Here is a 20,804-nt window from a genome sequence, read left to right on the forward strand (position 1 = left end):
ATATAGCATTATTGCAGCCATCGTTTAGCCCTTTGTCATGATTGCCCTACCTCTGAACTTGACTACGTGTGGTTCCTCTTGCCTGGGATGGTCTCTCTTCCTCCTCTCCCTGACTGAACAACTCATGGGGTCTTCAGGCCAGCTCCAGCATCATCTCCTCTAAAAAGCCTTCCTTAACACCCCCTGTCTGGGTTTTGTATCTTTACTCCAGGACCTATGCTGCCTCTGCATTTCTCTCTCCTGTACTTTTATTTATTTACTTACTAATTCAATGCCTAGTATACCAAAGGCACTCAATACACATTTGCTGAACACATGAGTAAGTGAATAAATGAATCCTCCTGTAGAAAATTGCAGTGTTAAAGTGAATAAGCTAGCTGGTGAGAACAAAAGTTTTATAAGGGAGAGGCAAAATTAGGGGTGGGTGTGGTAATCAGACATGGTTTATAATTCTCTGACTTGAACAGAAATTGCATTTCAGCTGCTGTCGCTGCTGGGAGAAAAGTCCTGCTACTGTACTGGCTCTTCCTTTGTTCAGTAACATGACCATAAGAAAATAATTGCAGTGTTTGGAGCAACAGGTAAAAAACTCCTTACTTTTAAAGTGTGTGCTGACTTTGCTTACTTTCATGTCTTCCTGTTTTTAACTTCAGAGCCTGCAAGCATAGACTGAACAAAGAGCCCTTTGGAGGAAACTGAGAAAAGTATCAGTTGCTTGAATTTCTGATGTGGTAAAGGGGCAGGGTTATTTCACTTGATTTGTCAGAAATGATCTCAGCAGGACAAGGACAACTGACACATTCTCCTGTTCTTGATCATGTGCTGATTTGCTCATTTCAGCATAAGTTATATGCTAGAGACTTTTCTCCACTCACTTCCTGACAAGCACAGGAGCAAGTTTGAGAGGCCCATGGGTATGTAGGAGATATCCACATGCCTGACCAGTACTCCAGCGACTCTGAAAGCGTGGAGTGGGTGGGGATTAGGGTGGGGATTAGGAGAACGTGTGGTGGGACTTCTCTCACCAGAGAGCTGCCCCGGCCTTTCAACTGGCATCTCTACTTCCCCTCTGCCTCCCTCACAATCTGTTCTCCAACAGCCAGACCTATCTATGCAAAATGTTGTTCCAATCAGGTCACTCTCCTTCAATCTATTCTCATTTCTGCCTCTCGATGATCTGTTTGAAACTGCCAGATCATGGAATGTCTCTGCTCAAAATCCTCCCCCACCATCTCACTCCAACTGAAATGCAAAGCCCAGCTAATGACCTGCAAGACCTTTCTCGGATCTTGTCTTCTACCGTTCTGCCTTGCTCACTCTGCGTGCTCCTCAAACACACTCCCACTTTAAGGTCTTTGCATTGGCTACTCCTTCAACCTAGAGTAATCTTCCTCCAGTAACCTATGCTGCTTTCTCCCTCATGTCTTCCAAGCCAGATGTCGCCCTCTCCGTGAGTGCTTTCCAGACACACTTATTTAAAACTGCAACTCCGGGGACTTCCCTGGTGGTGCAATGGTTAAGAATCCGCCTGCCAATGCAGAGGACAATGCATAGTTTGAGCCCTGGTCTGGGAAGATTCCACATGCCGCAGAGCAACTAAGCCCATGAGCCACAACTACTGAGCCTGAGCTCTAGAGCCTGCGAGTCACAACTACTGAGCCTGTGTGCCACAGGTACTGAAACCCATGCACCTAGAGCTTGTGCTCCACTACAAGAGAAGCCACCGCAATGAGAAGCCCACGCACCACAACAAAGAGTAGCCCCTGCTCGCTGCAACTAGAGAAAGCCTGTGCACAGCAACAAAGACCCAACGCAACCAAAAAAAAAAACAAATAAATTTATTTAAAAAATTGCAACTCTGCTCCACTCTGCCACTGTCTGACTCTCCTCCCTGCTTGATTTCTTCTGTTACCATCTGTCTCTCCACACTAGGATAGAAGCTCTGTGAGGACAGGGATTTTGTATGAAGGGAGGCTAAAGCAGGGAGAAGAGAGAAGTAAAATCTCAAAAACCAACAGCCAGGTATGACATTAACTTTAAAAGGAAAAAAAAAAAAAGTAATGCGAGTAGGGTTGACTGTATACAGCATTAGGGTGATAGTGAAGTTGTTGGTTTTTCCTGAAAGAGATGAGAAGCCATTGAAAGGTTTTGAGCAGAGTTGTGACATGGTAAGACCTGGTGTTAAAAGGTTCATTTTAGCTTCTGTTTTGTGAAGTGACTGTAGGGGGCAAGGGCTAAAGCAGGGAGACCTCTTATGAGGCCGAGGCCTTTGCCCTAAACCAGGCAAGATGATAGTGGCTTACACCAGGGAGTGGTCAGATTCCTAATATGTTTTAAAGAGAGTTGACAGGGTTCCCTGATAGGCCAGATATCAGAGGTTAGCAGAGGGGAGAAGAGAATGACTCCTAAGCATTGTGGCTTGAGCAACTAGAAGAATAAAGTTGTGATTCACTGAAATGGGGAAGACCATGGGGGAAGCAGGTCAAGGCAGGTTAGGAGCTCTGTTTTAGGGGTGGCTGCTAAAGGAATCAGGTCAGATGTGTCAGAGTTGAAGAAAGTTGAGTCATAGTTAGCTAAGGAAGTACACTGATTGCTTTACTTCCCAGTTCTTGTCATTAGTTCAGTAACCTTGGAGCTCAGGGTGTGTTTGGGCATTTGAGGAAGGGTTACCAGATTTAGCAGATAAAAATACAAGATGCCTAATTGAGGAACCAAGATGGTGGAGTAGAAGGATGTGCTCTCACTCGCTCTTGTGAGAACACCGGAATCACAACTAATTGCTGAACAATCATCGACAGGAAGACACTGGAATTCACCAGAAAAGGTATCCCACATCCAAAGACAAAGGAGAAGCCACAATGAGATGGCAGGAGGGGCGCAATCTCAATAAAATCAAATCCCATAACTGCTGGGTGGGTGATGCACAGATTGCACAACACTTATACCACAGAAGTCCACCCACTGGAGTGAAGGTTCTGAGCCCCACGTCAGGCTTACCAACCTCGGGGTCTGGCAACAGGAGGAGGAGGAATTCCTGGAGAATCAGACTGAAGGCTAGCAGAATTTGATTGCAGGACTCTGACAGGACTGGGGGAAACAGAGACTCCACTCAAGGGACGACACACACAAAATAGTGTGTGCATCGGGACCCAGGGGAAGGAGCAGTGACCCCACAGGAGACTGAACCAGACCTACCTGCTAGTGTTGGAGGGTCTGCTGCAGAGGTGGGGGGTGGCTGTGTCTCACCATGAGGACAAGGACACTGGCGGCAGAGATTCTGAGAAGTACTCTTCGGCGTGAGCCCTCCCAGAGTCCACCATTAGCCCCACCAAAGAGCTGGGTAGGCTCCAGTGCTAGGTTGCCTCAGGCCAAACAACCAACAGGGAGGGAATTCAGCCCGACCCATCAGAAGACAAGGGGATTAAAGTTTTACTGAGCTCTGCCCACCAGAGCAACACCCAGCTCTACCCACCACCAGTCCCTCCCATCAGGAAACTTGCTCAAGCCTCTTAGCTAGCCTCATCTACCAGAGGGCAGACAGCAGAAGCAAGAAGAACTACAATCCTGCAGCCTGTGGAACAAAAACCACATTCACAGAGAGATAGACAAGATGAAAAGGGAGAGGGCTATGTACCAGATGAAGGAACATGATAAAACCCCAGAAAAACAACTAAATGAAGTGGAGATAGGCAATGTTCCAGAAAAAGAATTCAGAATAATGGTAGTGAAGATGATCCAGGACCTCAGAAAAAGAATGGAGGCAAAGATCGAGAAGATGCAAGAAATGTTTAACAAAGACCTAGAAGAATTAAAGAAAAACAGAGATGAACAATACAATAACTGAAATGAAAAATACACTAGAAGGAATCAATAGCAGAATAACTGAGACAGAAGAACAGATAAGTGACCTGGAAGACAGAATGGTGGAATTCACTGCTGTCATAAAGAACAGAATAAAGAAAAAAGAATGAAAAGAAACGAAGACAGCCTAAGAGACCTCTGGGACAACATTAAACACAACAACATTCAGATTATAGGGGTCCCAGAAGGAGACGAGAGAGAAAAGACCCAAGAAAATATTTGAAGAGATTACAGTTGAAGACGTCCCTAACATGGGAAAGGAAATAGCCACCCAAGTCGAGGAAGCGCAGAGAATCCCAGGCAGGATAAATCCAAGGAGAAACACGCCAAGGCACATAGTAATCAAACTGACAAAAATTAAAGACAAAGAAAAATTATTGAAAGCAGCAAGGGAAAAATGACAAATAACATACAAGGGAACTCCCATAAGGTTAACAGCTGATTTCTCAGCAGAAACTCTACAAGCCAGAAGGGAGTGCCATGATATACTTAAAGTGATGAAAGGGAGGAATCTACAACCAAGGTGACTCTACCCAGCAAGGATCTCATTCAGATTCAATGGAAAAATCAAAAGCTTTACAGACAAGCAAAAGCTAAGAGAATTTAGCACCACCAAACCAGCTCTACAACAAATGCTAAAGGAACTTCTCTAAGTGGGAGACTCAAGAGAAGAAAAGGACCTACAAAAACAAACCCAAAACAATTAAGAAAATGGCCACAGGAACATACATATCGATAATTACCTTAAACATGAATGGATTAAATGCTCCAACCAAAAGACACAGGCTTGCTGAATGGATACAAAAACAAGACCCACATATATGCTGTCTACAAGAGACCCACTTCAGACCTAGGGACACATACAGACTGAAAGTGAGGGGATGGAAAAAGATATTCCATGCAAATGGAAATCAGAAGAAAGCTGGAGTAGCAATTCTCATATGAGACAAAATAGACTTTAAAATAAAGACTATTACAGGAGACAAAGAATTACACTACATAATGATAAAGGGATCAATCCTAGAAGAAGATATAACAATTATAAATATATATGCACCCAACTTAGGAGCACCTCAATACATAAGGCAACTGCTAACATCTATAAAAGAGGAAATTGACGGTAACACAATAATAGTGAGGGACTTTAACACCTCACTTACACCAATGAAAAGATCATCCAGACAGAAAATTAATAAGGAAAGACAAGCTTTAAATGACACAGTAGACCAGATAGATTTTATTGATATTTATAGGACATTCCATCCAAAAACAGCAGATTACACTTTCTTCTCAAATGCACATGGAACATTCTCCAGGATAGATCACATCCTGGGTCACAATTCAAGCCTCAGTAAATTTAAGAAAATTGAAATCATATCAAGCATCTTTTCTGACCACAACGCTATGAGATTAGAAATGAATTACAGGGAAAAAGCCACAAACACATGTAGGCTAAACAATACGTTACTAAATAATGAAGAAATCACTGAGGAAATCAAAGAGGAAATAAAAAAATACTGAGAGACAAATGACAATGAAAACACGACGAGCCAAAACCTATGGGAGGCAGCAAAGCAGTTCTAAGAGGGAAGTTTATAGCAATACAAGCCTACTTCAGGAAATAAGAGAAATTTCAAATAAACAATCTAACCTTACACCTAAAGGGACTAGAGAAAGAAGAACAAACAAAGCCCCAAATTAGCAGAAGAAAATAAACCATAAAAATCGGAACAGAAATAAATGAAATAGAAACAAAGAAAACAGTAGCAAAGATCAATAAAACTAAAAGCTGGTTCTTTGAGAAGGTAAACAAAATTGATAAACCATTAGCCAGACTCATCAAGAAAAAGAGGGAGAGGACTCAAATCAATAAAATTAGAAATGAAAAAGGAGAAGTTACAACAGACACCGCAGAAATACAAAGCATCCTAAGAGACTACTACAAGCAACTCTATGCCAATAAAATGGACAACCTGGAAGAAATGGACAAATTCCTAGAAAGGTATAACCTTCCAAGATTGAACCAGGAAGAAATAGAAAATATGAACAGACCAATCACAAGGAATGAAATTGAAACTGTGATTAAAATCTTCCAACAAACAAAAGTCCAGGACCAGATTGCTTCACAGGTGAATTCTATCAAACATTTATAGAAGAGCTAACACCCATCCTTCTCGAACTCTTCCAAAAAATTGTAGAGGAAGGAACGCTCCCAAACTCATTCTATGAGGTCACCATCACCCTGATACCAAAACCAGACAAAGATACTACAGAAAAAGAAAATTAGAGACCAATATCACTGATGAATATAGATGCAAAAATTCTCAACAGAATACTAGCAAACAGAATCCAACTACACATTAAAAGGATCATACACCATGATCAAATTGGATTTATCCCCGTGATGCAATGATTCTTCAATATACGCAAATCAATCAATGTGATACACCATATTAACAAATTGAAGAATAAAAACCATACAATCATCTCAATAGATGCAGAAAAAGCTTTTGACAAAATTCAACACCCATTTATAATAAAAACCCTCCAGAAAATGGGCATAGAGGGAACCTACCTCAACATAATAAAGGCCATATATGACAAACCCACAGCAAACATCATTCTCAATGGTGAAAAACTGAAAGCATTTCCTCTAAGATCAGGAACAAGATAAGGATGTCCACTCTCACCACTATTATTCAGCATAGTTTTGGAAGTTCTAGCCACAGCAATCAGAGAAAATAAAGAAATAAAAGGAATCCAAATAGGAAAAGCAGAAGTAAAGCTGTCACTGTTTGCAGATGACATGATACTATACATAGAGAATCCTAAAGATGCCACCAGAAAACTACTAGAGCTAATCAATGAATTTGGTAAAGTAGCAGGATACAAAATTAATGTACAGAAATCTCTTGCATTCCTATACACCAATGATGAAAAATCTGAAAGAGAAATTAAGGAAACACTCCCATTTACCACTGCAACAAAAAGAATAAAATACCTAGGAATAAACCTACCTAGGGAGACAAAATACCTGTATGCAGAAAACTATAAGACACTGATGAAAGAAATTAAAGATGATACAAACAGATGGAGAAATATACCATGTTCTTGGATTGGAAGACTCAATATTGTGAAAATGACGATATTACCCAAAGCAATCTACAGATTCAATGCAGTCCCTATCAAATTACCAGTGGCATTTTTTACAGAACTAGAACAAAAAATCATGAAATTTGTATGGAGACACAAAAGACCCCGAATAGCCAAAACAGTCTTGAGGGAAAAAAAACGGAGCTGGAGGAATCAGACTCCCTGACTTCAGACTATACTGCAAAGCTACAGTAATCAAGACAATATGGTACTGGCACAAAAACAGAGATATAGATAAAAGGACCAGGATAGAAAGCCCAGAGATAAATCCACGCAGCTATGGTCAACTAATCTATGACAAAGGAGGCAAGGATATACAATGGAGAAAAGATAGTCTCTTCAATAAGTGGTGCTGGGAAAACTGGACAGCTACATGGAAAAGAATGAAATTAGAACACTCCCTAACACCATACACAAAAATAAAGTCAAAATGGATTAGAGACCTAAATGTAATACCAGACACTATAAAACTCTTAGAGTAAAACATAGGAAGAACACACTTTGACATAACTCACAGCAAGATCTTTTTTGATCCACCTCCTAGAGTAATGGAAATAAAAACAAAAATTAACAAATGGGACCTAATGAAACTTAAAACTTTTGCAAAGCAAAGAAAACTAAAAAGAAGACGAAAAGGCAACCCTCAGAATGGGAGAAAATATTTGCAAACGAATCAATGGACAAAGGATTAACCTCCAAAATATATAAACAGCTCATGCAGCTCAATGTTAAAAAAAACAAACAACCCAATCCAAAAATGTGCAGAAGACCTAAATAGACATTTCTCCAAAGAAGACATACAGATGGCCAAGAAGCACATGAAAAGCTGCTCAACATCACTATTAGAGAAATGCAAATCAAAACTACAATGAGGTATCACCTCACACCAGTTAGAATGGGCATCATCAGAAAATCTACAAACAACAAATTCTGGAGAGGATGTGGAGAAAAGGGAACCCTCTTGCACTGTTGGTGGGAATGTAAAGTGATACAGCCACTATGGAGAACAGTATGGAGGTTCCGTAAAAAACTAAAAATAGAATTACCATATGATCCAGCAATCCCACTACTGGGCATATACCCAGAGAAAACCATAATTCAAAAAGACACATGCACTCCAATGTTCATTGCAGTGATATTTACAATAGCCAGGTCATGGAAGCAACTAAATGCCCATCAAGAGACAAATGGATAAAGAAGAAGTGGTATATATATATATATATATATATATATATGTGTGTGTGTGTGTGTGTGTGTGTGTATACATATATATATGTATACACACACACACAAAATGACACAATGGAATATTATTCAGCCATAAAAAGGAACGAAATTGGGTCATTTGTTGAGATGTGGATGGATCTAGAGACTGTCATATAGAGTGAAGTCAGTCAGAAAGAGAAAAACAAATATTGTATATTAACGCATATATGTGGAACCTAGAAAAATGGTACAGATGAACTGGTTTGCAGGGCAGAAATTGAGACACAGATGTAGAGAACAAACGTATGGACAGCAAGGGGGAAAGCGGCAGGGGCAGGGGTGGTGGTGGTGTGATGAATTGGGCGATTGGGATTGACATGTATACACTGATGTGTATAAAATTGATGACTAATAAGAACCTGCTGTACAAAAAAATATTAAAATAAAATTCAAAAATTCAGAAAAAGAAGATGAGATATAAAAGGAAGTGCTACTACTTTCTAAATATGGTATTACACTAATATGTATAAAATGGATAACTAATAAGAACCTGCTGTATAAAAAATAAATAAAATAAAATTTAAAACAAAAAATACTAGATGCCTAATTAAATTTGACAGGGGACGTGTTAACCCTTACCTGTATGTGTTTTTGTTTGCATACCAAACTCTTGAGCAGTATCTCCAGTGCCTGCCATTCAAATGCTATTCTCAACATGAACTCACCTGTAGGGGAAATCGGTCCAAGAAGGCACAATCCAGAAAAAGCAAGGAGGGTCTAGGACAGTTAAGTACAACAAAAATGGATGCTTTGGGGGTTGCTTTCTCAAGCTGATAGGTTTATTGGTGTGTCCTGCTAGTTTAAAGGAACAGGGCCAAGATGGATGAATTCCTCTCCTGGTTTGGGTCTTAATGAAATATTAACATGCAAGTGGTTAGGAGAGCCAGTCCTGGTTTTGGTCCAACTTCTCTTATTTTTTTATACTGGTCCATATCATTTGCTTCTCCATCTCTATCTCCTGGCAGGTCCAGGCAGGACTATCCACCCCCAAAGCTGAGAACGGAGAGAACAGAGATTTCGTTTTTTCTACTTCATTCATTCATTCAATAAATAGATATTGGAAACTTGCAATGTGCCAGGCTCTAGTCTCAGAACATGGTTGGCAAACAGGGATAAAGAGTTTCTCTCTTCAAGGAGAATGTTATTTAGGTTATAGTACAGTTACAAGGAAATAATTACAACAGTCAATGTTGTGGGTTGAATTGTGTCCCCCCCCAAATTCATATTTTGAAGCCCTAAGCTCCAGTACCTCTAAACTGACAGTATTTACAGACAGCGTCTTTAACGAGTCAGTTAGGGACTTCCCTGGTGGCGCAGTGGTTAAGAATCCGCCTGCCAATGCAGGGCACAAGGGTTTGAGTCCTGGTTTGGGAAGATCCCACATGCCATGGAGCAACAAAGCCCCTGTGCCACAACTACTGATCCTGTGCGCTAGAGCCCTTGAACCACAACTACTGAGCCCGTGCACCACAACTACTGAAGCCCGCGCACCTAGAGCCCGTGCTCTGCAACAAGAGAGGCCAGTGCAATGAGAAGCCCGCGCACCGCAACAAAGAGTAGCTCCAGCTCACTGCAGCTAGAGAAAGCCTGCGTGCAGCAATGAAGACCGAATGCAGCCAAAAATAAATAAATAAATTTATTTTTTTAAAAAAGAGTTGATTAAGTTAAAGCAAGGCCATGAGAGTGGGCCATAATCTAATTTGACTGGTGTCCTCATAAGAAGAAGGAATTTTGACACAGAGAGAGACACGTGGAGGGGTCACCACTCCTTTGACCCTTGGGTCCCCTTCTGATGACTTCCTCTGGACAGACCCAAACTGCGGGCAAGAGGGCCCACTGATGGAGTCCATACAGGTCGGCCTCTCAGGGCACTAGGCAGGATAGAGATGGTGAAGGTGGATTTTGAGGCACACACACACACAAAATTCAGGACAGGTATCCAATCAACTTGATGGAGGATCCCAAATGTCAGTAACCCTGAACAGTACCTGGCATACATCACAGGGCATTCAGTAAATACTTGTAGAGTGGATAAATTGGGCAAATAGTGATCATATCATGAATGGCCTTGAACTCCATAAAAAGAAACTTCTGCAAGTTTTCAACCTTTTAAAAAATATATAGAATAGGAACCTGTCTTGAAAGTAAAATTGTATGAAGAACCTAAAAATGAAGTCGACAACCAGATAAAAGTAGAATTGCTTAGTCTGGGGTGTGGAGTCTGGTGCCCTGCTCACCTGGCCTCCCTGTTGCCTCCAGCCTCCCTCATTCTCCACCCGCCCCCCCCGCATGGCTTCTGCTAAGTTACCACTGAGGAGGCTGTGAGAAACCTAGCTTGAAAACCACTCTTGCAAGGCCATGCGGATGCCTCCCAAAGTAGTTACAACAGCAGCTTTACTCTGAGTAACGGGACTCCCTGACCAACTTCTTTTAGTGAACATTCTTCCTGATCCTTCCCCAATCCTGCAGGGTGGCTCTGTGGCCAGGGCCATTTTGGAGAGCAAAAACTACGAGGTGAGAGCACTGGCCATGGAGGTGACTCAACCAAATGCGCAGGTCCTGCGGGCCCTCGGGCCCGAGGTGGTAAAAGGTGGCCTGAATGACAAAGCATCAGTGGAGGACTACTTGAAAGGAGCCTTCATGGTGACCAACTTCTGGGACCATTTCAGCAAAGAGAAAGAAGTGTGTCGGGGGGAACCACCTTTGAGCCCTTTCTTTTTCTCCTCCCTGGCTACTCTGCCCTCCCTGGAAGGCAGTAGGCCTTCAGCCTGGGCAAAAATGTAAGCCTCATCTCAGAACATCTCTCTGGCATTTAAGAAATATACGTACTTCAGGTACTTGTTACAGGTGGATTGTTAGGTGATTGTAAAGTCAGTGTTATGTGACATCTGTCCAAATGTGACCTTGGGGATCTGAGCGTGACCGTGTAGCGGAGCCAGGCTTAGAGTCTCTGATTTTCACCACTTGTTTGTAGATGGCACGTGAGGGGTGGCAGCAAGGACACCCCACAAATTAAGGTTACTCTAAGAGTGAGATGGGAAGAACAAAAATGTAATGAGTATGTTCACTTCTGGCAGAGGATTGGGGATGAATTAGTAAAGGGTACACAGGAAAAGAAGTAAGCAAACAAGCAAATAAGCCCGCAGTGATTAACTCCAGGGAAAATGAACATTTGTAGAAAAAGTAAATGTAACCATAGAATATTACATGGCTCAGCTTCAGCTGAGCATTCAGCACTGATGAATGATGTAGTCCGAAATTGTGATATTCCAAGGATGAAAAAAAGGGAATCATGTTTGTGTATGTGTGTGATGGTCATGGTGGGCTCTGTGTGTGTGTGTGTGTGTGTGTGTGTGTGTGTGTGTGTGTGTGTGAGAGAGAGAGAGAGAGAGAGAGAGAGAGAGAGTTGAAGATGAGGACTCAACTGTCATAGTATAAATTTGGTAGACGATATCTTAAACTGAGAAAAATCAAGAATTAGCAGTATAAACATATTATTTAGAAGTAAAGAAGCAGCTGAAAGAGATGAAAATGGTTATTTCTGGAGAGTAGCTATCAGCATGAAGGTGCAAGGAACTTCTTTGTCATTATGAGATCTACTTTTCCCCCAAGACAGTACTATTTGAAAATTATACATATGTATAAACTAGAAAAGTATGAAGATTAGATTTAAAAAATGTAATGGATGGGATCAGACTCTTTCAGAAATGGTACAATTCAAAAAGTTAAGAGCAGGATTGAACCATTTTAGGTTCATTTGGCATTCCCATGACCAGTGTCCCTGTGGCAGCTTACTTTGAAAACTTTCTTGGCCCATGGAAGCCAGTGAAGCCTCTGATGGAGAGTACTACACCCTGGGTAAGTGCAAGGTTGCCGTGAAAGCTAACCAGACACCTGCTGTCCTCCCCTCATTCCTCTCTTCAGTGGACGCATGCCACCTGAGTGCCTACCATGTGCTCAGCTCTGTGTGAAGTGCTGAGAGGGATCCCACATTGTCCTAGACTTACTGGAGAGCTGAATCTTGGGCTGGAAACACTAAGGATTACACTTCCAGTCTTATCGTGCTGATGCCCCTCATATAAGCAGTGAGCCACGTGGCCTCAAGCCTCAGTTTCCTCATGTCTAATGGGGAAGCTGGACAAGACGATTTCTCCTACTAGCTCATCTCTCTGCCCTTCTGTGGCAACAGGGAAAACATTCTCCTCTTGACCTGGGTCCCAGAGTCAGAAATCCCTATAGGGACCCTGACTCCCGGGGATGGGTTTCCAGCCCTGCCTGCAGAGTCTGATTCCATAAGTCTGGGCTGGGGCCTGGAAGACTGTAGTTTTAACAAGGACTCCTGGTAATTCCAACGCTACCAGTCCACTGGCCAGCACTCCCCTGCCCTTTGGGGACATTTTCTTTGCCCATAGTTCAAGGGGGGCTCTGTGGAGTGGAAGGAATATGGGAGAATCAGTGTCAGCAAGTCAGTCTTTCTTCCTTGGCACATAATTAAGACTCATCAGGGGCATAACTAGTGGCAAAGTAGACCTGAGCTAGAACAAGGAGCACATGCTACACATCACAAATAACTTGGGTAACAGTTCAACAAGTGATGAGATAAATGTATAAAGGTGACATATCTCTTCACACGCCCTTCTTCCTATGCCCTTACCAGGTTTCAGAAGCCAGCTCACCTGACCTTTCCCAGGTCCTGAACTAGGACATTGTAATCTATGGATTAGATTGGCCCTAGGTGAAGAGGTGATGCCTTAAACTTCTGGTGGTACCCAGTCCCATTTGGGGTCTTCACATCTGTAAAACCCAGCCTCAGGTATCCCGGAGCCTCATCCCCTCCACCCCCCGAGAGGAATAGCTAACATTTACTAAGCACTTACTGGGTGTTTGGTGTCTGTTTTACAGATGGGGAAACTGAGGCACAGATAGATTAACTTTGCCAAGGTCACTAATAAGGCAGAAACAGAACTTGAATTCAGGCAATGTGGCTCCAGAACCATATTCTTTTTATTTTTTATTTTAATTTTTTTGGCTGTGCTGCAAGGCATGCAGGATCTTAGTTCCCCGACCAGGGATGGAATCTGTGCCACCCTGCAGTGGAAGCACAGAGTCCTAACTACTGAACTGCCAGGGAATTCCAGAACCACATTCTTTACCGCTGTCCCTTAGCTGCTTTTAAACTCAGCCCAAGAATCTCAACCTTCAAATAAAAACAAACCTCAAAATTAGAATAGACTTGACTCTGAGTGCCTCAAAAAACTCAGACTGCTTTTTTATAAATATAAATTACAATTATAATTTAAGCAGAGGAATGAGCAGACATTTTGCCTACCAAGAAATTCAGGCAGGAAGTTAATTTTGCTGCAAAAGACAAGCTATGGTATTTAGTCCCTGGCTGCTAAGCCTGAAGTCACTTTTATACTGGACTGAAATTCAGAGACCTTGATTCTCGTCCTAAGTTGTTGTTTTCTAACTGGGAGGCACTGGGTGAGTCAATAGACTTAGATTCTTCAGTTAAAAAAATGAGAGTGCTGGGGCTAGATCACATCCACATTGAGTTCCAACCTCAGGAGTCTGGGAATCTATGAAAGGCTATATATCACACTGCAGGAAGGGCACAGGCTTTGGAGTGACGGATGAGGGTTTGAACCCTCTTCTGCTGCTTACTGGCTGAGTAACCTCAGGCAAGTACCTGATATTCCTATATTTCAATGTTGTTTTGAGGATTAAACAAGCCAATATGTTTGCTCATTCATTCATTCAATAAATATTTGAGGGCCTACTATGTGCCAGTCACTTACTGGGGAATCAGTAATAAACAGCTCAAAATGGACAAAGCTGAGCCCTCATTAAGCTCATATTCTGGTGTAGGAGTTAGATAATAAACATAATAGATAAGTAAAATATGTTAGAATATGATAAGTGCAGTAAAACAGTAAGGCAGAGTAAGGTATTTGTGGGGTGCTAGCAGTAAGGGAGTTGTGTGTGAAATTTAAATAAGGTGATTGGTGGGCTTCTTTGAGAAGGTGACATCTGAGCAACGTCTGATGGAGGTAAGTAATGGGCTTTGTGAATATTCAGGGGAAGAACTTTTCAGGCAGAGAGAACAGCCAGTGTGGCTGGAACAGAGCAAGTTGTGGGGTTGGGGAGAGGGTAGTAGGAGGTGATACCAGAGGTAATAGAAGGTCTGGTCCTGTAAGCCATTGGTTTTTCTTCTGAGAGACACAGAGAGCCATTGGAGGGTTCTGGGCAGACATGACATGAGCCGGCTTTAGTTTTTATAGAATCACTCTGACTTTTGTGTTGAGAAGAGACTGTGGAAGGGCAAGAGTGGAAACAAGGAGCCCAAATTTGCAATAATCCAAGTCAGAGATGATGGTGGCTTAGACCAGGGTGATAGCAGTGAGGATGGCGAGAAGTGGTCAGATTCTGGACATACTATAAATAGGACTTCAAAAAAAAAAAAAAAAAAGGAAGAATATGGGGTGGGAGAGACACCTCAAGGTTGACTTCAAGATTTTTGACTTGAGAAACTGGAATGATAGAGATGGGGAAGTCCGTAGGGGGAGCAGGTTGTATAGGAACTTATTTTGGAGCACCTTGAGTTTCAAATGTCTATTAAACAGTCAAGTAAGGGTGTTGAGTAGGAAGTTGGACATATGAGTCTGGAGTTGAGCAGAGATGTCCGGGTTAGAGATAACAATCATACTTTGCACACAGGATATACTTAATAAATGGTCACTCTCTTTCCTTCTTTAAATCAACACCCAGGCATTATGGTATTTTTCTCCAGCAAACCTTATAACTGTGCATAGATGGTGGCTACTCAGTGTTCCCATACCTCTTGTTTAAGAGGTGGGACCTACCGAGAATGTGAAGTAATTAGTTATTTTTATCTTTTTTTTTTTCCGTTTTAAAACTAGCACTACCCATGGGGGATGTACCAATGGATGGTATCTCTGTTGCTGATGTTGGAGAGGTCATCTGCAGCAGTTTTAATTTGCCAGAGAAGTTTGTAGGCAAGGTCGTGGGTCTCAGTGAAGAAGCACTAACAGTACAGCAATATGCTGATGTTTTGTCCAAGGGTTTGGGGAAAGAAGTCCGAGATGCAGAGGTGAGTTCTTTTTTTTTTTTTTTTTTTTTGCGGTATGCGGGCCTCTCACTGTTGTGGCCTCTCCCGTTGCGGAGCACTGGCTCCGGATGCACAGGCTCAGCGGCCATAGCTCACGGGCTCAGTCGCTCCGCGGCATGTGGGATCCTCCCGGACCAGGGCACGAACCCGTGTCTCCTGCATCGGCAGGCGGATTCTCAACCACTGCGCCACCAGGGAAGCCCCAGAGGTGAGTTCTTAAGAGATATAAACGTGATTGCAAATGGTCACAGCCCACTAACTTACAAATTCTGGGAGACTTTTGACAGATTTGGGCAGGGTTGAGCTTAGGCTGTGGGACAAAATTGAAGAGGATTCCTGTTCCACGCATCTGTCTTCATCTGTTGGTGTATCTGAATTCCACCCTTATGACTTTATTGCTTTGGCTTCAGCTTAATCAGTTTATTAAAGTAAAATTCCTTTTGGGTGGAAAGAACTTAGACTCTGAAGACTGAGGTACAATGTTTCCGTGTATGCTGTACCAACCCTCTCCTCCCAGGGGCTCATCACTGATCAGGCCAGTCTGCCAGAGCTGGTCTGCGTGGGGCATGGCACTTAGCCTCTCTGAGCTGCCGCTTCCTCATTCATAAAGTGGGATGAAAGCATCTACCTTGGGACGGTTTCTGAAAATTAGAGAGGATATATTTAAGGGGGTTAGCTTAGTGTTTGGCACGTAATAAGTATACCTCAAGGACCTATTATGTACCTGGTGCTATCTTTAAAGCGTTTACAGCAGAGTTGGGGTGACAATGGTAATGCACATGAAGTCACAGTGATCAGTCCAAAGCAGAACACTGTGGGTGCTTAATTGTATTACCCACACTCTCTGCGCTATAGGTGGTCAGAGAGGGTAGGAGAAGGCTTCATGGAAGAAGTAGCCTTGAGGTGGTCCTTGAGGGTGGGCGAGACTGTGTATGGGTGGAGAGAGCGATAGAGCTGGCCTGGCTAAATTCTAGAAACAACAGGAATGAACCAGAGGCAGTCTGGGGAAGTAAGCAAATCCTGGCTCTGCCCTTATCTATCTGGGCAATCTTGGCATTTACTTAACCTCTCCAGCCTCCCTTTATTCAGATGTTAAAAAGGTTGGGCTTCCCTGGTGGCGCAGTGGTTGAGAGTCCGCCTGCCGATGCAGGGGACGCGGGTTCGTGCCCCGGTCCGGGAAGATCCCACATGCCGCGGAGCGGCTGGGCCCATGAGCCATGGCCGCTGAGCCTGCACATCCGGAGCCTGTGCTCCGCAACGGGAGAGGCCACAACAGTGAGAGCCCGCGTACCGGGGAAAAAAAAAAAAAAAAAAAAAAAGGTTATTATGGGACTTCCCTGGCAGTCCAGTGGTTAGGGGTCCTCACTTCCACTGCAGGGGGCACTGTTTCGATCCCTGGTTGGGGAACTAAGAGCCCACAAGCCACGCGGTGTGGCCAAAAATTAAGAAAAACAAAATGTAAAAATAAAAAATAAAAGCCTATTGCACCTGCCATAGGCTTGTTGTGAGGACACAATGAGACCCACATGGGAGGGACCTGGCCCTGGGTCTGGCACTTAGTAAGCCTGCAATAACTGATCAGGCTGGGATGGCTACAAGAGACCTTTTACAGAGAAGTGAGGGGAATGGATGATCCTGAGCACTCCCAGCCATTTCTCCAAGCAGGTGTTGATAAGAGGAAGGAGAGAGAACAGGGTTTCTGAGAAGAAAGTATGTGTTTGTGTCTGCCAGGCAGAGACACCATCGCAGCTGAAAGGAAGACCCATACCTTCCCTCAAGCTAGCAGGCATTAACATGGCCCTTTGCCTCTCTTGGCTGCTGTTGTCCCACCTGTGGAGGGGGAGGGTGGTTTGGTGACTACTAAGGCTCTACCCAGCACTAACATCTCTCCAGAGTAGAGAGAGTCCCTTTTTCCTTACAGGGTTCCAGCCTGCTTTTGTAAATTAAGATTTATTGGAACACAGCCATACCTTTGTTTATGTACGTCTCTGGCTGGTTTCAGGATACAGTGGTAGAGCTGAGTAGTTGTGACAGAGACCATATGGCCAGAAAGCCTAAAATATTTATATCTAGCTCTTCAAGAAAAAAGGTTGTTGACCCTTGCTCTAGAATGTTTCCTAGGGTTAGGGATAGAGGGTTGGTTTTTGTTTTCTTCTGCAACTCTTGGGCCCTGAGTCTTGAAGGGGTATCTATATTCTCAGTTCACCTCAGGGACTGGAACTGTGAGGAGGCTGAGAGATCTTTTGGGGGGAAAACTATTGTTAGGTGTTAATCCAGCCATAAAACCACATCTGGGGAGCTCCTAAGAAGTCACCACCCACTCAAAAGATGGACTTGATGAGAGGATCTGCAAAGTCTCTTATACCCGGGTGCAAATTTACTTTTCAGTGATTAACCCTTCTCCCAGTGCCTTTGAATTCGGGTCTTCTATTCATTTTTGTCTGTGGGGTCTGAACTCTGTAAAGAAGAAGGGGAGGACGGTGAAGAGTGTGAGCATATGGTGTGTATGCGTTCATTCTCAGAGGACCGGGTAGACATTGTTTTGGAAGGCTCAGGACTGTCCAAGCATCTCTTAGTCACATACCTGGTTTCTGACTGATTCTGGTACATCAAGCTATTTCACAATGCAGCAGAAACTTCTCTGGCACCCAAAGTTTTAAAGGGTTAGAGGCTGGAAGTTCTACAGAATGGCTAATGCTGTTCTTAGTAGCTAGTTTGACTTGAAGCCGCTGCCCACCGGTCTGGAGTGGTAAAATGCTTACAGGCTATGCTATTCTGGCGGAGGATGCATGTGGCCACAAGATGGCGCCCCAGCCTTGGCAGTCAGACTTTTCCCCAGTCTGATCAGAAGAACGCTGTTTGCTTAATTATTTCAGTGACTACTCCCCTCTCCCCCAGAACAAACTCCCACCAGAAACTCTGATCTGGCTGAAACTGCCTGTCTTGCCCCAAAAGGAACACGGTTCTCTCAGAGAGTGAGACACAACAGAACACATCTGTTTCCTTCAAAAATCTGCAGAAAAGAATTCCTTATTTTACTGAGGGATATTAATTACCAAAGTTACAGGATGAGAGAGTAACTCAAGGAGACAGACATTTTAGAAGTCATCTTCCATGCTTTTCTTATAGCCTTCTATTTCCAAACTCACTAAAACTTAAAATTTTTTTCTGATTTCAAAAATTACAAATGCTTATTGAAGAAAATACACAAAATTATAAAAAAGAATATAAAATCATATTGTTTAATCTATCAGAGATAGTAACTGTTAAGATTTACACATTTTCTTCTAGTCTTTTTCCAGTATATATGTAGCAAAATTAAAACAACATGATATGTACAATTTTGCAACCAGCTTTTTCACTTGACATTATATTATGAGCTTTTTTCTATTTTGTTAAACTTCTTCAAAAATATTAATTTTAGTAACTGCATAATATTTTTAGAGTAGATGTACCATAACTTATTTTACCATTCCTCTGGTTGGTCTTGGTTTTTCATTATTATAAATGGCATGACGATCATTGTTTTATATGAGTTTGCGTCTGTCACATTTTTCTTTTCTTTTTTTTTTTTTTTTTTTTGCGGCATGCGGGCCTCTCACTGCTGTGGCCTCTCCCGCCGCGGAGCACAGGCTCCGGACGCGCAGGCCCAGTGGCCATGGCCCACGGGCCCAGCCGCTCCGCGGCACGTGGGATCCTCCCGGACCAGGGCACGAACCCGCGCCCCCCGCATCGGCAGGCGGACTCTCAACCACTGCGCCACCAGGGAAGCCCTGTCACATTTTTCTAAGGCCAGGTGGAATAGCGAGATTAGAGTTTACATCTGGGGACTAAAGACAGATTATACTGGATCCAATAGTTAGAAATGGTCTTAGCAGGAATTCCCTGGCTGTCCAGTGGTTAAGGCTCTGCGCTTCCACTGCAGGGGGCATGGGTTCAATCCCTTTGGGGAACTAAGATCCTGCATGCCACGTGGTGCAGCCAAAAAAGAAAAAGAAAAGAAAAAAGAAATGGGTCTTAGCTGATTGATTCAGGCAGCGGAACTATTGATCTATTGATCTATTTAGTGTCAGAAGGGACTCAAGGGGTGGGTTTTGTGGAGGGTGATAGAAGGTGGGTATGTGATGGGCAGCTTTTGTTGTGTCCGGCCCTGGCAGAGGCTGGGATGGCTGAAGTTGAGATCCTCACTTCCAATCAAGGCAGGGAGTGGTGATGGAAGGGACATGGGTCAGGAGGGAAGGATGGAGAGCCCGGTGCTCTGATGCTGCATGCAGGGCCAGATGGGTAGAAGATCTCAGAGGGCTGCTGAGGGAATCCCAGGAGAAAATGTATATAAAAGCTGGTCAGATGAAGGGGCTACAGATCCATAATACCTTATCCCAAGTGCTTGGGATCAGAAACAATTCCACTTTCAGAATCTTTCAGCTTTTAGATAGGTTCTATCTATGTATATTATGTAACATCAACATCAGGGGCTGGGGCAGGACCCTATAATCAAACATATCAATATCTCTGCAGACAAAGACATGACTATTTCCACTAAATGGGATAATTAAAGACCATAAATAACTTCCCATAAGTTCAGATCAGGTTTTGCCACCAAATCAGTGCAGAAAAGTCAGTATGTTGCCAAATTGCTTATGAAAAAACTTCCGTGTTTCTTGGGTCTTGGAGTTAGGCTGAAGAATTGTGGACCTGTATCATCATGAAAGTGAATAATCTCTTCTCAAACTGTTTTAAATGAGGGCAATGACATTTCCTGTTTTTTCTTTTCTTCTTTTTTTAAAACTTGTTCTTAAAAGATCACCCTGGAAGCTTGCGAGAAGCTAGAATTTCCTGTAGTGAAGGAAATGGCCAACATGTGTCATTTCTATCAAATGAAGCCAGATCGTGATATCAAGCTCACCCACGGACTGAACCCGAAAGTCAAAAGCTTCAGCCAGTTCATCTGAAAGAACTACTTAGCCTTGAAGGGCATTTAAGCTGTTCACACAGGCCTCTGAGCAAACAATGTCCTTCCTCCCAGATCCTGGTCCTCTTTAAAGCACAACATCTATGTTTACAGAACAGATAGGTTAGAATACAATGGTTTACACCCCCAAAGGTTTCCCTGGTGGGGAACACTGCAGAGCTGATCTGACACAGTAATTTGACCCACATATAACCTTCCAGCTACTGATAAGCATGGTACACCTATTAGGTTAAATGAGAAGCCCGCAGCCTGTCACCTTTTGTAGCTCTCTCCCCAACAGCCCATTGCCTCAGAAGGCTCTGGCCTGAGGAACTTGGAGCTTCTTCCCCAACATGAATCAGTGGGGATGGGGGGCACTCAGCTTTCTCCTGCATAAGTGATCCTGAGGCCTGTCTCTGGAACTCCCCTAGGCAACTCCTAGGA

General features: G+C 43.1%; 1 protein-coding gene across 1 annotated transcript; it reads left to right on the forward strand.

The window, feature by feature from the left end:
* The first annotated feature begins 3,247 nt into the window (after positions 1-3,247).
* On the forward strand, positions 3,248-20,361 carry LOC136794203 (nmrA-like family domain-containing protein 1). Its single transcript, XM_067033500.1, has 4 exons — positions 3,248-3,340; positions 10,750-11,035; positions 15,201-15,391; positions 20,212-20,361. Exons 1-4 carry the CDS (start codon positions 3,248-3,250, stop codon positions 20,359-20,361), a joined length of 720 nt encoding a protein of 239 aa, XP_066889601.1.
* Positions 20,362-20,804: the final 443 nt, after the last annotated feature.

The sequence above is a fragment of the Kogia breviceps genome, chromosome 5 (genome assembly GCF_026419965.1).
Source record: "Kogia breviceps isolate mKogBre1 chromosome 5, mKogBre1 haplotype 1, whole genome shotgun sequence".
Lineage (NCBI taxonomy): Eukaryota > Metazoa > Chordata > Mammalia > Artiodactyla > Physeteridae > Kogia > Kogia breviceps.